Genomic DNA, 16,257 nt, shown 5'->3' on the forward strand with positions numbered 1-16,257 from the left:
GTTTAGCATTGGCATTGAATAATTCCACTCATTATTAAATACAACTCTGAATCTTTAAAATAATTCAAATTCTCAACCGTATTTGCAACCCTGCTCGTGAAACGAACACAAAGTGTCATATTCCTCTAAAATACAACTCTGGTCCTTAATCTATTACCATTTTTCCAGCAGTGTATTCAAGCAGTCTTGTTCTGTGTGTTTTTTATTTGGTAGTAATGCCGATTAGATTTTCTTGATGTGTGTTCCCTATTTATCGGGTTATTTTAACACAATTCTAGCTTATAAAATATAACAAATCGCAGAACAAAAACAAGCATTGAAATAAATTTAATTACAAAAAAATTTAATAAATAATGTGACATAAAAAGGCGCAGTGGAAGTGTGTGTGAGTGTAAAAGAAGACGAAAAAAAAACTTGAGAGCAAATACCTACCAAAGTGACACAAGTAGTGATTACTCTTACGTTTTGTACGTACAACGACGACGGCGACGAGAACAGGCAGCATTTTCTTTCCGCGTTTCGCTTGCCATATTATTTCGCCTCATTTTTATGAGGTAGACGAGTGAAGAAAACGAATAAAAGTCGCCATAAAAGTGTATATATAATATTGTATTAAAGAATTTCAATTGGCAAATTGTAAAGAAAATCGCATAATTGTGTAAATTTGTGTGGTAAAGGCGTTCGTTTGGCTGTTTGTTTGCGGTGTAGCGCACATCGATTGCCGAGTTCCCACTGTGCGTTGCTGTACTTCTAAAAACATCAACATCACTCACATCTGACAAGGGTTTGTGTTGTCTTGTCTCGCCTATCATTAAACGAACTTTCGAAAAGATATTCTATTTTGGATATTTACCGACTGGATTCATTTGGTAAAATTTAGTATTTTTCAAAAGGTAAATAAATATAGTGCTGGCTGTTTGCGATTTGTTTCTTTTTAGCATTCTTTTCTTTTGTGTTGTGTTTTGCATAGAGTGAGGTTCACAGTGTTACCCTACTGACGGCATTACTTAATGGGCGCTTTGTGCCTTGCTTTTGGGATTGCTCTGTGTTGTGCGAACGTACACCTTTTTCTGTATTTTGTCCATTGCGAGTCTTGTTGGTCTCACTCATTATCGTGAATGCTAGTCGTTGTGGCTGTATTTATATATGTATTCGTTGTTGTTTTTTGTGTAGTTGTTGTATTTCTACTTGCGCATCGCAACGGCGGGAAAAATATTTTGTAAGGTGGCCATACCTCTGTAATGGTTTTTGACAACCCAACATTTGTGGATTTTCTTCTTTTTCGTAAAAGGGCAAACAAAACAAATGGGTAAATGGTTCGTTCGTTCAGTCAGTTCATATGGAAAGGAAAAAAGGAGGGAGACAATAATATTCATATGATAATTTTAATTTCACATATGAAATATATATACACAAAAGTTGTAATTAAAATGAGAAAAAAGTTATATTTTATAGGAATTTTATGTCGGTGGCAAAGAGAGAGAGAGAGAGAGAGAATAGTAGAAAAAAATAATTTTATTTTTTGTTGCTGCATAGAGGATGGAGCTAGTCTTCTTTTAAAATAATATCAATTTATTGCAAGTAATTATGGACTAACTCATACAAACCAAACAAATCTGGTTTAAGAAATTGATCTTGATCTATGGGGTAGTAATGTAAACATAGTCTTGGGCGGCATCACTTTGTGTAAAGTTAATAGAAATGCAAAAATTCAATAGCCTAGAATAGCGCCAATTTTCGCAATGGATTAATGTGGACAGACCCTATATTAGATTGATAAGGCATGCGGCACAGCTGCCTTAGATCCATAATGTAGAAGAAGGAAGAATAATAGTTTAGGTATGATTCTTTACCGAGTCATAGAGGTTTTATTGATAAATTTGTAAAAATATAATTTCAGACCAATCCTATTAAGAGAGAAAAGGGGGAGGTCATCTGTTTGTGTAAGGCCTAATAGTCCCCGAGACTGGATTCTTGGTCCATGAATATTTGAAATGAAAAATTAATTTAGGCCCAGGAGGTGAATACCCTACAATCGGGCGTTGTTTACGATTAATAACGAAGGAAAGAATGTAATTCTGGGTGGAGACCTCCGTTTTCTATAGAAAACCTGGTGGAGACCTCCGTTTTCTATAGAAAACCTGGTGGAGACCTCCGTTTTCTATAGAAAACCTGGTGGAGACCTCCGTTTTCTATTGAAAACCTGGTGGAGACCTCCGTTTTCTATAGAAAACCTGGTGGAGACCTCCGTTTTCTATAGAAAACCTGGTGGAGACCTCCGTTTTCTATAGAAAACCTGGTGGAGACCTCGAATAGATCTCTTTGCGTCTGGTTTTTGATTTAGAGGCCTTCTGAAATATGGAAGACAACTGGGAAATCCTCTACACATGGAAGATCTCTGTTTTTTTTCTTTTCTTTCGAAGCGCAATCTATAGAAGGAGAACTATTAGCTGGCCTTAAAAGATAATATACATGTAGCACAAAAAAACAAACTTTTTCTGCAGTGTTTCTAATCAATAATCTCTCCCTTTTCTATTTCCAGTTAATGTTTAATTATTGCCATTTCTTCACCCATTTGCTGTATAATTTGACACGAACATGGAGGAGATATCAAGTTTAGATTCATTTCAAACTGACGAAGCAAATTCTTCGCTACGCCCCGAATCGGAGACGACGACGCAACAATCTGCTGCCGGTGGTGGAGGTGGTGATGCTGCAGACGGCAAAGAAGCAGCCGCAGCGGCAGCACAAGAGGAACCTGTAACAGAAAGTGGCGAAACAGCCAAGGATAATAATACGGCGGGTGAAGATTTCGATCAAATATCCGAGGGTACATTTGAGGTTGACGAAGATAATTCACAGGCCACATCGGCTGGTGGTGGGGGCGGTCAGCAGGATCAACAGCAGCAGGAGGAAAATACAGAAGACGGTGGAGAACATACAGGAGTAGAAGAAGCGACGGGTGGCGATGAGGGTGGTGGTTCCAATGATAACACGGAATCACAAAGCTTTGAACAATTCGATCCAAATGTGGCCACAACAAATGCAACAGGTGGTGAACCGGATGAATCGGATATGTTGGGTGAGGCTGACAACACTTTGCCAATAGCACAAAATAACGAAGAGGGAGGCGAGGGAGATGGCGAGGCGCAAGGGGAGGAAGAAGGAGGAGAAGGTGAGGAATCCTATGATCAAAATGCCATGGATGTTGATGATCATGCCGGCGAAGATGATAATGATGATCGGGAGAAAAACACAAACGATGTCGACGATCAAGATGACGAGGATATGGAGACCCTGCAGCAGGAATGTGATGAAGAAGAAAAATCACAAAATGAAAATAATGATGAGGAACCCAAAGAAAATGCAGCTGCCACAGATGCAACGAATGATGGCAACAATGATAAGGCCAAGGAGGCGGGAAATACCGAAAACAATGATGCCGAAGATGATGGTGCGTTACCGAAGATGATGGAGATTTGATTTGAGTACCCAAAAACTATTAATATTTGTATCTTTTGTAGTGGAAAATGTACAAGAGCCCGAGGAATCGGATGTTTGCCTAATACCCGATGATACCGAGTCCACTGTTACCGATGCCGAAAAGGAACAGGCCATATTGGCTCGTGAAAATGCCGAAAAGGATACCCCAGAAAATGCAAAAGAGAATGATAAAGAGGCGGAGGAGGGGGGCGATGCCACTGCTGCTGCGGTAGACAAGGAAAATGAAGAGGAGGATGCCACGGAAAAATCAAATGTACCCGAATCAAATGGTAAGTTTCCTTAACATATGTATAAAAAAACGAGGAGAAGAGGAGGTTATTACAAGCTTGTGGTGTAAAGACAGAATACCTATGATGGAGTTTTTAACTTTAGCATCTATCTCTTCTCTCCCTATTCTTCTGTATTTATTTTTTCTCTTTTGCCAAAGCTCAAGCTACAAAAAAAGCTGGAGCTGAAGCCGAAGTAGTGAATACAATGAATAAAGAAAATCAAGAAGAACGTCTTGAAGATAATCAAGGTAATCTTTAACGGGAGATTCCCCCCAACACGCTTTTTACGTAAATCCTGAGACCGAAACTTCCAAAGGTTTCTCAACATCTCCACCTTCTTGTAACATGTTTTTCTTTTTTTAGAAACGAATGCCGTCGATCCCGAAGAACCCCTGCTGGAGGAGATGCACAGTACCAGCGAGACGGGTAGTAGTACAAAAACCATAATATCCTGGATTGTCACAACCCTCAAGACCTGTGCCCAATGCAAAGAGGAGAAAATGTGCGGTTTTCGATTCCGCTACCCCGAAACCACCGAGGTGGCGTACCTTTGTGACCAAGATTGTTGTACGGCATTTTTAGATGCCAATACTGGCAAGTATTTTATAAGGCGTAAAAAATTCCTCGTTGAAGAACTCAACACGAGCAATGAGAGCGACAAAGACGATGAACACACATGCCTGCAGTGCAAAGAATCAAAAGCGTGTAAATATTTCTTCAAACAAGACGAAGACACCTTTTACGTTTGCAACGATGACTGTTTTAATCTGCTGAGTTCGGAGGAGCCGGATAAGTTTAAATTGAAACGTCATTCCATACGCGTTCGCAATATCGGAGCCACTACCATATCCAATGATAATGGTAAAAAATCCGGCAGCTCAGAGTCGCGGGTTGTGGCTCGCACAGGGGCCGAAGCGGAGGCAGCCAGACTCGAAAGAGCAGCCAGTTTTGTGCGGCGTTGCGCTGATTGTTTTTCGGAAATCACCCTGGGCGACAAGAATCTGATGTGGGAGACAATGGATTTTTGCAATGAAATATGTTTGGGCAAATATCAGCGCACCATTGGGGCCAACTGTCAGACATGTCATGGTGATGTGCCGCATCCAGCCCTGGGTAAATACTGTGTACGTTTCGGCTTTGATATACGACAATTCTGTTGTGCCGCCTGCCTAAATGAGTTCAAGAAGGGTTTGAAAACATGTTCCTGCTGTCAAAAGGATATTTCGTCGGGCAACGAGGGATTCCTTGCCCCCGTTGGAGACAAGGAGCAATTTAAGGATTTCTGTTCTCAGGCTTGTATGCGACGCTACGACAGCATTGCTAATCCGAAAAAGAAGCTGCGTAATGACATTTGCGCCGTCTGCAACAATGACAAGCCGGTGCGTGTTGAAATCATCTTGGATGACAAGGAACACAATTTTTGTTCGAATCCCTGCTTTTCAGCCTTTAAATTTGTTAGCAACATTGTGGCCGATCAATGTGGCATGTGTTGCAAGTATTTCGAACGCAAAGCCACGGAATCCTTTACCATCTACTCGGAAAAGAGGGCCAAAGTGTTTTGTACTCGTGTCTGTTTGAATATTTTCATTGTGGTAAATCGCCGTATTGTCTCCTGCCAATGGTGCAAGGTGAAGAAATACAATTTTGATATGATTCTAAAGCAACAGGATAATCAGGAGATACAAATGTGCTCGTTAAATTGTCTCACCCTTTATGGGGTATCGATAAATGCTTTCTCGCGCACCGTCACCAAGTGTGACAATTGCAATACGATGGCCACGCCTCAATATCATTTGACCATGTCCGATGCCTCAATGCGTAACTTCTGTACATATCAATGTGTTATGCAATTTCAAAGTCAATTTGCCCGGGCGCCACTCACCCTGGAAAGTGATAGTAATGCAGCTTCTACGAATGTAAATAGCAGCGGTGCGGCCACCAGTACGAATCAAAAGTCATCGTCAACGTCCGGGAAACACAGTGCACCCTTCCCAACAGGTTTACCCAAACGTGTTAAACTAAAAGGAAATCAACAGCAAAAAGGTGGAGCTCATGTAAGTACCTACAAATTTTTTTATTTAGTACCCACCAATAAATGTGTATATACACAAAGAATGGGAACGATCACAAGTTTATCCATCCATTTGGAATTTTGGCTTTCTTTAAAACCGCCCGCAATCGCATTTTTTCCTTTTGGCCAATAAGGCACTGTAAAGGCTAAGGCAACGCGCAATAAGTAGCTTAGTATTCCGCAAATGTAGCCTTTTGAATTTTTCACATTAAAGCTGAAGCTTGTCCCGAACAGATTCGTTAAACCCAAAAAAAGGCACATTTTCTTTCTTATTTTCATTGTTTACTTTCCGGTAGTTGCTCTCTCACCAACTCAATTGGGAGAGGTGTTACTACTCTCACTTTTTGAATGTAAATTTATGTTATTGTTTTAGACGCCTAAATATACAAAAGAGAACGTTATTTTACATATGCCTTATAATTTATTCTTATATTCCTTTCCAAAAACTAAAATAAAAATGAAAATATATAAACCACCTATGTTATCCTTTATCTGTGCATTGCACATCATTCTCCAACCAAAAAAAAATGTTTGATTGGCAACCCTTTGATAATTTGTAGTAGATCAGTTGACAAACAGCTGTTGTCCCTTTCACTCCCTCATATCGATACTTTTTAAACGAACTTTCAAATAGAGTTTAGCTCCAAATTAGAATATTGTTTTTTGTGATTAGCTTTTTTTTTATCGCAATTCTAACCGTTTTTATAAATGTCTTCCTTAACGAAAAAGATGAAATTACCTTCAAAACAGAACTCGGCATCCAAACAGAAACTGCCCACAATGCCGGTAATATCAACAGTGTCCTCATTGGCCAGCGGTGAAACTGAAACAATGATTGGTAATGTCACTGTGAGACGTACTCGAATAAGAGGACGAAAGACCGACTCTCCAACGCCGTCTGCCTTACCGCCAACACCACCTCCCCAGGTGCTGGCGAACAATCAGCAAAATCAAAGTCAGCCAGTGTTGGGTCGTAGACAACGCAAAGCGGCAGTAATTGATAGATCACTGACACCATCACCACCTCGATTGGCAGCACTGAGAAAAAGTGAGCGTGGGAGCACTGCCAGCTCTTCAACAAGTACAACCCCAGCCTTATCTGGTGGCAATGTTGGTGAGAAAGTTGTGGAAAAGGTATCCGTACAAACCGAAACTAAAATTGTGGCCGTACCTCCGTTGCCGCCTGTTGTGCGCAATGTCCAAACCAGTTGTAAGCCACAAACAATAACTGTCGGTTTCCAAACCGAGCCCAAAACCAATACAGTGGGCACTCAAACCGATAAGGACTATTCGAATAAGGTTTTAATACCTGTACCCGTGCCCATATTTCTACCACAACCTATGTACATGTATTCGGCACCCTTCCCCGTACCAGTTCCTATACCCCTTCCCATACCAGTGCCCATTTTCATACCGACTACACGTAACTCAGCTCAGGGTATTATGAAGGAAATCAAAAAGATTCAAGATAAAATGCCAGCCGATCCATTTGAGGCAGAACTGTTGATGATGGCCGAAATGGTGGCCGAGGAAAAACGGGAATCTGATTCAGATTCGGAAGATGAAGTTAAACCAGATCCAGCCGTTGTATCGTTGCAATATAATAACAGTGTGCAACCGGTTGATGTTGCCAATAACTCATATGGTGAAGATGTGCTGCAAATGGCCCTTAAAATGGCCACGGGAGATTATGATCAACCCACTAGCACCATTGATTTGGAATCGGCAGTGACGGCAAACACAATTACCAATCCTCCGCCGGGTATAGTGCAGCATGATGATTCCATGTCACATATGAGTGGCCATCATATGCAACAGCAGCAACAGGCCCACCACATTATGGATGCCCAAAGGTAAGATGAAAAACAAAAGAAAAAATAGATTGAATTGATTTACAACTTTGGCCTTTTCTAGGGGTGGTCGTGGCCGCAAGCGAGGTGCTGTTGTGTCCCTTGTATCGCCACGCAATAGCCGCTCCCCCGTCAAGCGACAACGTATCGACGAAATGGAACCATCACCGCAGCCGCCGCCACAACCCATGCAACCGGTGGAAAAGCCCGATGCCAATATGTGTTTAAAATTCACATTCGGTGTTAATGCCTGGAAGCAATGGGTCATGACCAAGAACGCCGACATTGAAAAGAGTTCCATGCGACGACGTCCATTCAAGACCGAATTACTGCAAATGACAGCCGATGAGCTAAACTATTCGCTGTGTTTGTTTGTCAAGGAAGTTCGTAAACCGAATGGCACCGAATATGCCCCCGATACCATATATTACTTGGTACTAGGTGAGTTTTTTCCAGCTGGGATGTTTGTTTTGATATACATATTTTCTAATGATATTCATCTCCCATTACACAGGTATCCAACAGTATCTGTATGAAAATGGACGCATCGATAATATATTTACCGATACCTATTATGAACGTTTTACCGATTGCCTGGATGAAGTGGCTCGTAAATTTTCCGTTTTATATAATGATTCACGTAAGTTTTTGTTTGTTTTGGTGTTTGATGGTGTTTGTTTAATGCTTTCTTTTTTATGTTTTCCACAGAGTACATTGTCACTCGCGTCGAGGAGGAACATTTGTGGGAGTGCAAACAATTGGGTGCCCATTCACCGCATGTCTTGTTGAGCACATTAATGTTTTTCAACACAAAACATTTTAATTTAACGGTATGTCCAATCAATAAATACTTAGGGAGATGATTAGAAGGACCAATAAAGGGTCTGCTTTTAGATGGCCACATTGAAGAGGCCAAATTTAATTCAAGAACCAAATGATGGGTGGCCTAGCTTTAGATTTTTAGAAAACCTTTTGAAGACTAAAAGTTAAAAAAAAGAGAAACCAAAAACATAATCGTATAAAAAATTATTAAAAAATAATGTTTATGCCCGAAGTGGTGTAAAAATTCCACGCGCACATACCTGAATTCCGAATGAAACCCTCTTGAAAATCGTCTTAGTCTTGAAGTCTTGGGAGAAAACTATTTAAATTTTTATTCCTGAAAAAGTATTTGGTAGAAAATCATCGTTTGTATAACGTTTTTTAAGGAAATCCTTGCTATACAGGGTGAGATATAAAAAACTGCAACAAAGTCAAAAACCATAATTTTTACATTTTTCTTTAAAATGTTATTGAATGAAAACAAAAAATGTCCAAAATAGCATCTAATTTTATTTTTTTTAATTACCGGTATAGTCCTAAAAAATTCGGATACTTGTAGAAGGAATGGTCTGTAAAGATATTTTCTGTCGGTCTACAAAACTGTCCTTTCAAGTTTCCCATGTGGCTTTAATAGACTGGCAATTGAGAAAAAATGTGTTTTTTTTAAAGGTTTTTTTTAACTTTTTTTTTTCTAACTTTTTCTTTCAGACGGTAGAGGAGCACATGCAATTATCGTTCTCACATATAATGAAACACTGGAAACGCACTGGCCAAACGGCCAAAACACCTGGCTCACGTAATGTCCTACTACGTTTCTATCCGCCCCAAGCTGGACTTGGTAAGTATATATCGTAAAGCCTTTTTATACCCTCCACCATACTATGGAGGGTATATTTACTTTGTCATTCCGTTTGTAACACCTCGAAATATACATTGTAGACTCTATGTCGATTTAGCGATGCCCGTCTGTCTGTCCCTCTGTGGATATCACTCTAGCTTCCGAACGAAATGAAGTAGATTGATAAAATTTTACTCAAATATATATTATGTCTGCAGGACTTTTGGTATTGAAAACGGGACATGTGTATCCACGTCTTCGTATAGTCCCCATATAAGGTTACCTCCCGATATTCTTTTTATGGGAATATTTTTGCGGCATTATTCACCGGAATTGTTTCAAATTTTGTATTTGATGTTCGTAATGGGTGCTACAATCTATGACAGGAGATTGTCTATGCAGGTCCACGTCTTCGTATAGTCCCCATATAACGGTACCTACCGATATTCGTTATATCCGGAATTCTTTCTAATTTGGTATTTGAAGTTCGTAATGGATACTACAGCCTATGACAGCCGGAATTCTTTCTAATTTGGTATTTGAAGTTCGTAATGGATACTACAGCCTATGACAGAAAATTGCCTATGCAGGGCCTCAATTCTTGTTCTATGAAAATGTGAAATGAAAACTTTTATAAAGGAAAGAAATGTCAAATGAAAAATTTTATAAAGGAAATATTTTTCATTTCATATTTTCATTGAACAAGAATCCAGCCCCAGGTCCACGTCTTCGTATAGGCCCCATATATCATTACCTACCGATATTCGGTATTTTGACGAGTTTAGGTACAATACCCACCGAAATTGTTTGAGATATCGTATTTGCCGTTGAGATATCGTATTTGCTGGTCCAGGTCTTCGCACAGCTCCGATATAATGGTACCTCCCTATATACGATATTTTGATGATTTTAACTACATTATTCAACGTTTATTTCAAGTTTCGAATTTGAATATGGTAATGGCTAATGGCAAACAATGCCTATGTAAGTCCACGTCGTATAGACCCCAATATAACGGCAATATTCGGCATTTTTAAAATTTAACAGAATTTTTTAAGGTTTTTTTTTTTTAATTTCCACATTCGTTCCAAATGATGGAGGGTTTTCAAAGTTTGGCCCGGCCGAACTTACTGCTTTTTAACTTGTTTTAAGTTTCGCATTTGAATTTTGTAATGACTTATGACAAAAGTTATCTATGCAGGTCCATGTTGTCGTATAGGCCCTAATATAACAGCTACATTTGGTATTTTTAAGATTTGAATGGAATTTTTAAAGGATTTTATTGTTATTGAGAATTGCCAAATTCGTTTCAAATTGTGGAGGGCATTCAAAGTTTGGCCCGGGCGAACTTACAGCTTTTTTTACTTGTTTTAAGTTACCCGATATATTATTAAAACCTGTGCCATTCTTTTCAGAAGCTAATCCACGCAAGAAGAAAGTCTACGAGCAACAAGAAAATGAAGAAAATCCCCTACGCTGTCCCGTGCGTTTGTATGAGTTTTATCTTTCGAAATGGTAGGTTGTGGACATTTTTTTTGACAAATTATTTAAAACTGAATTTGATTTTTTTTTATTTCTTGTTTTTTGTTTCGCCAGTCCGGAAAGTGTAAAGACACGTAATGATGTATTTTATTTGCAACCCGAACGCTCATGTGTACCCGATTCACCGGTTTGGTACTCAACACAACCCTTAAGTCAGGAATCTTTACAGAAAATGCTGCATCGCGTTAAAATGGTGAAAGAAATCAATATAGCTCTATTGACAAGTTAATCATGAATGACCACAACCACATGATAATGATTGTATTGTTTGGAATACAAAAACGCTATGGAATAGACACCCACCAGCGCCTAGACAGACAGACAGAAAAACCAACGAACACCACAAATTGCTATCGTGAAGAACATAACCTAAAAAAATTGCTGCTTAAAGCTGGCAATGATGTTTCTACTAGAAGATGATAGATCAGAAATAAATCGGAAATAATAAGAAATGTTGGACTTGAAAACAACAATAACAACAACATTAATCGATATGAAGTAAAACAAAAAAAAAAAATAAATAATAATGATGAGAGTAATTGGTACAATTTTTGTACAACTTTAAAAACAAAAATAAAAACACGGACACTACACAAAAAAAAACCTATATATATAGAAGGCAAACACAAATTTGATATTTGTAATGTTAATATTTATAATAAATGGATTTCTTCTTTGTTTTATTTTTTTAATAGCTATACCTACACATACGCATGAATTTGGGGTTCATTGGCAAGTTTTGCTTTTTTTTAGAGCGAAACATTTATGTAAACTTTAAATAAAAATAATAATAATAATAATATCTTGTTTCAAAGTGCAAAGCACACTTTTTTCTTAACTTAATTTGATGCCCAACATTTTCCATAACTTTTTCTTTGTTTTTTGCAATACATTTATATTGGGTGTTCGTTTTGTTTTCTATTTTGATTTTGAAATAAAACGTTTGCCATTGATTTGTTGTGGTGGACCCCCCAAATCATCAATGATAAGCATTTTAGTTTTTAAGGTTTTATTTTTGTATTTTAAGGCATAATAGATCATTTTATGATTATATTCTGCATTAATTATAGAACTATACCAACATACTTGACATATACATTTTTTTTTTTGAAATAAAATATCCAAATTTTGATAACAAATGTTTTAAGGTTATTATTTTTTGTTGAGCATGTATTTTAATCACCCTCCTTCTCCTAATATCCAACCACATTTTATATGCTCACATTTTTTAATGTAATCTATTGGAATTAACTAATTTTAAAGTTTATATTTGCTTCAAAAAAAAAAAAAAAAAAAAAAAAATGGATGTAAAATATAGTCATGATGATTCTAGAATTTCTAAAATATAGACTAGGAAAACCCGGAACATGTTTTTGTTTTTCTTTTTGCTCCCTAATATAATGTATTACAACAAATTGATAAAGCATAAAACATAAACACACAGCAACTTCATATTTTCAAAATCACAAAAAAAGAATTTTAATAAAATAAAAAAAAAATAATTAATACATAAAAATAGAGAGTATATGGTGTGTTAGCAATTAATATACATACATTTACAAGCATACATACATTAATACATATATATTTACATTTTAAGTGACACTAATAACGAACACAAAACCATTGTAAAATAATGCATAAAACTGAAAGAAACAAAAAAAAAAAAAAAAAAAAACAACAAATGAAAAATAACTTGTGTGAAATAATGAATAAATAAAAAATAATTAAGTAACCAACTTATTTTTCGATAGATAATTTTTGTGGATGCGCCGGGGTGGTGGAGTTGCAATTTATATTTTAGGGCCATGCTATTTTTCCTCTTTCAAAAAGTGATCACAAATTATGGCTAAAAACCCCGAAATGTCAATATTTAAGGAGTTATGACCATTTTAAAGTATGCTATTTTTCCTCTTTCAAAAAGTGATCACAAATTATAGCTAAAAACCCCGAAATGTCAATATTTAAGGAGTTATGACCATTTTAAAGTATGCTATTTTTCCTCATTCAAAAAGTGATCACAAATTATGGCTAAAAACCCCGAAATGTCAATATTTAAGGAGTTATGACCATTTTAAAGTATGCTATTTTTCCTCTTTCAAAAAGTGATCACAAATTATAGCTAAAAACCCCGAAATGTCAATATTTAAGGAGTTATGACCATTTTAAAGTATGCTATTTTTCCTCTTTCAAAAAGTGATCACAAATTATAGCTAAAAACCACGAAATGTCAATATTTAAGGAGTTATGACCATTTTAAAGTATGCTATTTTTCCTCTTTCAAAAAGTGATCACAAATTATGGCTAAAAACCCCGAAATGTCAATATTTAAGGAGTTATGACCATTTTAAAGTATGCTATTTTTCCTCTTTCAAAAAGTGATCACAAATTATGGCTAAAAACCCCGAAATGTCAATATTTAAGGAGTTATGACCATTTTAAAGTATGCTATTTTTCCTCTTTCAAAAAGTGATCACAAATTATGGCTAAAAACCCCGAAATGTCAATATTTAAGGAGTTATGACCATTTTAAAGTATGCTATTTTTCCTCTTTCAAAAAGTGATCACAAATTATGGCTAAAAACCCCGAAATGTCAATATTTAAGGAGTTATGACCATTTTAAAGTATGCTATTTTTCCTCTTTCAAAAAGTGATCACAAATTATGGCTAAAAACCCCGAAATGTCAATATTTAAGGAGTTATGACCATTTTAAAGTATGCTATTTTTCCTCTTTCATAAAGTGATCACAAATTATGGCTAAAAACCCCGAAATGTCAATATTTAAGGAGTTATGACCATTTTAAAGTATGCTATTTTTCCTCTTTCAAAAAGTGATCACAAATTATGGCTAAAAACCCCGAAATGTCAATATTTAAGGAGTTATGACCATTTTAAAGTATGCTATTTTTCCTCTTTCAAAAAGTGATCACAAATTATGGCTAAAAACCCCGAAATGTCAATATTTAAGGAGTTATGACCATTTTAAAGTATGCTATTTCTCCTCTTTATAATAGTGATCACAAATTATAGCTAAAAACCCCGAAATGTCAATATTTAAGGAGTTATGACCATTTTAAAGTATGCTATTTTTCCTCTTTCAAAAAGTGATCACAAATTATAGATAAAAACCCCGAAATATCAATATTTAAGGAGTTATGACCATTTTAAAGTATGCTATTTTTCCTCTTTCAAAAAGTGATCACAAATTATGGCTAAAAACCCCGAAATGTCAATATTTAAGGAGTTATGACCATTTTAAAGTATGCTATTTTTCCTCTTTCAAAAAGTGATCACAAATTATGGCTAAAAACCCCGAAATGTCAATATTTAAGGAGTTATGACCATTTTAAAGTATGCTATTTTTCCTCTTTCAAAAAGTGATCACAAATTATGGCTAAAAACCCCGAAATGTCAATATTTAAGGAGTTATGACCATTTTAAAGTATGCTATTTTTCCTCTTTCAAAAAGTGATCACAAATTATGGCTAAAAACCCCGAAATGTCAATATTTAAGGAGTTATGACCATTTTAAAGTATGCTATTTTTCCTCTTTCATAAAGTGATCACAAATTATGGCTAAAAACCCCGAAATGTCAATATTTAAGGAGTTATGACCATTTTAAAGTATGCTATTTTTCCTCTTTCAAAAAGTGATCACAAATTATGGCTAAAAACCCCGAAATGTCAATATTTAAGGAGTTATGACCATTTTAAAGTATGCTATTTTTCCTCTTTCAAAAAGTGATCACAAATTATGGCTAAAAACCCCGAAATGTCAATATTTAAGGAGTTATGACCATTTTAAAGTATGCTATTTCTCCTCTTTATAATAGTGATCACAAATTATGGCTAAAAACCCCGAAATGTCAATATTTAAGGAGTTATGACCATTTTAAAGTATGCTATTTTTCCTCTTTCAAAAAGTGATCACAAATTATGGCTAAAAACCCCGAAATGTCAATATTTAAGGAGTTATGACCATTTTAAAGTATGCTATTTTTCCTCTTTCAAAAAGTGATCACAAATTATGGCTAAAAACCCCGAAATGTCAATATTTAAGGAGTTATGACCATTTTAAAGTATGCTATTTTTCCTCTTTCAAAAAGTGATCACAAATTATAGCTAAAAACCCCGAAATGTCAATATTTAAGGAGTTATGACCATTTTAAAGTATGCTATTTTTCCTCTTTCAAAAAGTGATCACAAATTATAGCTAAAAACCCCGAAATGTCAATATTTAAGGAGTTATGACCATTTTAAAGTATGCTATTTTTCCTCTTTCAAAAAGTGATCACAAATTATGGCTAAAAACCCCGAAATGTCAATATTTAAGGAGTTATGACCATTTTAAAGTATGCTATTTTTCCTCTTTATAATAGTGATCACAAATTATGGCTAAAAACCCCGAAATGTCAATATTTAAGGAGTTATGACCATTTTAAAGTATGCTATTTTTCCTCTTTCAAAAAGTGATCACAAATTATGGCTAAAAATCCCGAAATGTCAATATTTAAGGAGTTATGACCATTTCAAAGTATGCTATTTTTCCTCTTTCAAAAAGTGATCACAAATTATGGCTAAAAACCCCGAAATGTCAATATTTAAGGAGTTATGACCATTTTAAAGTATGCTATTTTTCCTCTTTCAAAAAGTGATCACAAATTATGGCTAAAAACCCCGAAATGTCAATATTTAAGGAGTTATGACCATTTTAAAGTATGCTATTTTTCCTCTTTCAAAAAGTGATCACAAATTATAGCTAAAAACCCCGAAATGTCAATATTTAAGGAGTTATGACCATTTTAAAGTATGCTATTTTTCCTCTTTATAATAGTGATCACAAATTATGGCTAAAAACCCCGAAATGTCAATATTTAAGGAGTTATGACCATTTTAAAGTATGCTATTTTTCCTCTTTCAAAAAGTGATCACAAATTATGGCTAAAAATCCCGAAATGTCAATATTTAAGGAGTTATGACCATTTCAAAGTATGCTATTTTTCCTCTTTCAAAAAGTGATCACAAATTATGGCTAAAAACCCCGAAATGTCAATATTTAAGGAGTTATGACCATTTTAAAGTATGCTATTTTTCCTCTTTCAAAAAGTGATCACAAATTATGGCTAAAAACCCCGAAATGTCAATATTTAAGGAGTTATGACCATTTTAAAGTATGCTATTTTTCCTCTTTCAAAAAGTGATCACAAATTATGGCTAAAAACCCCGAAATGTCAATATTTAAGGAGTTATGACCATTTTAAAGTATGCTATTTTTCCTCTTTCAAAAAGTGATCACAAATTATGGCTAAAAACCCCGAAATGTCAATATTTAAGGAGTTATGACCATTTTAAAGTATGC

The 16,257-nt window shown here is 35.9% G+C and overlaps 1 protein-coding gene across 4 annotated transcripts; it reads left to right on the plus strand.

Annotated features, from left to right (window-relative positions):
- Positions 1-170: 170 nt before the first annotated feature.
- Positions 171-12,581, plus strand: LOC101900207 (zinc finger MYM-type protein 4). 4 transcript variants are annotated; one of them, XM_059121026.1, is made up of 12 exons: positions 171-893; positions 2,543-3,454; positions 3,525-3,773; positions 3,932-4,021; positions 4,137-5,827; positions 6,574-7,697; positions 7,759-8,135; positions 8,209-8,334; positions 8,403-8,524; positions 9,225-9,354; positions 10,773-10,869; positions 10,951-12,581. In XM_059121026.1, exons 2-12 carry the CDS (start codon positions 2,599-2,601, stop codon positions 11,123-11,125), a joined length of 5,037 nt encoding a protein of 1,678 aa, XP_058977009.1. In that variant the 5' UTR covers positions 171-893; positions 2,543-2,598; the 3' UTR covers positions 11,126-12,581. The 4 variants fall into 4 exon arrangements, with proteins under 4 accessions (XP_058977009.1, XP_058977007.1, XP_058977008.1 ...); XM_059121024.1 differs by having other exon boundaries at positions 172-893; positions 10,770-10,869; XM_059121025.1 differs by having other exon boundaries at positions 172-784; positions 10,770-10,869.
- The last annotated feature ends 3,676 nt before the right edge of the window (positions 12,582-16,257 follow it).

The sequence above is a fragment of the Musca domestica genome, unplaced genomic scaffold (assembly GCF_030504385.1).
Source record: "Musca domestica strain aabys unplaced genomic scaffold, Musca_domestica.polishedcontigs.V.1.1 180, whole genome shotgun sequence".
Classification (NCBI taxonomy): Eukaryota; Metazoa; Arthropoda; class Insecta; order Diptera; family Muscidae; genus Musca; species Musca domestica.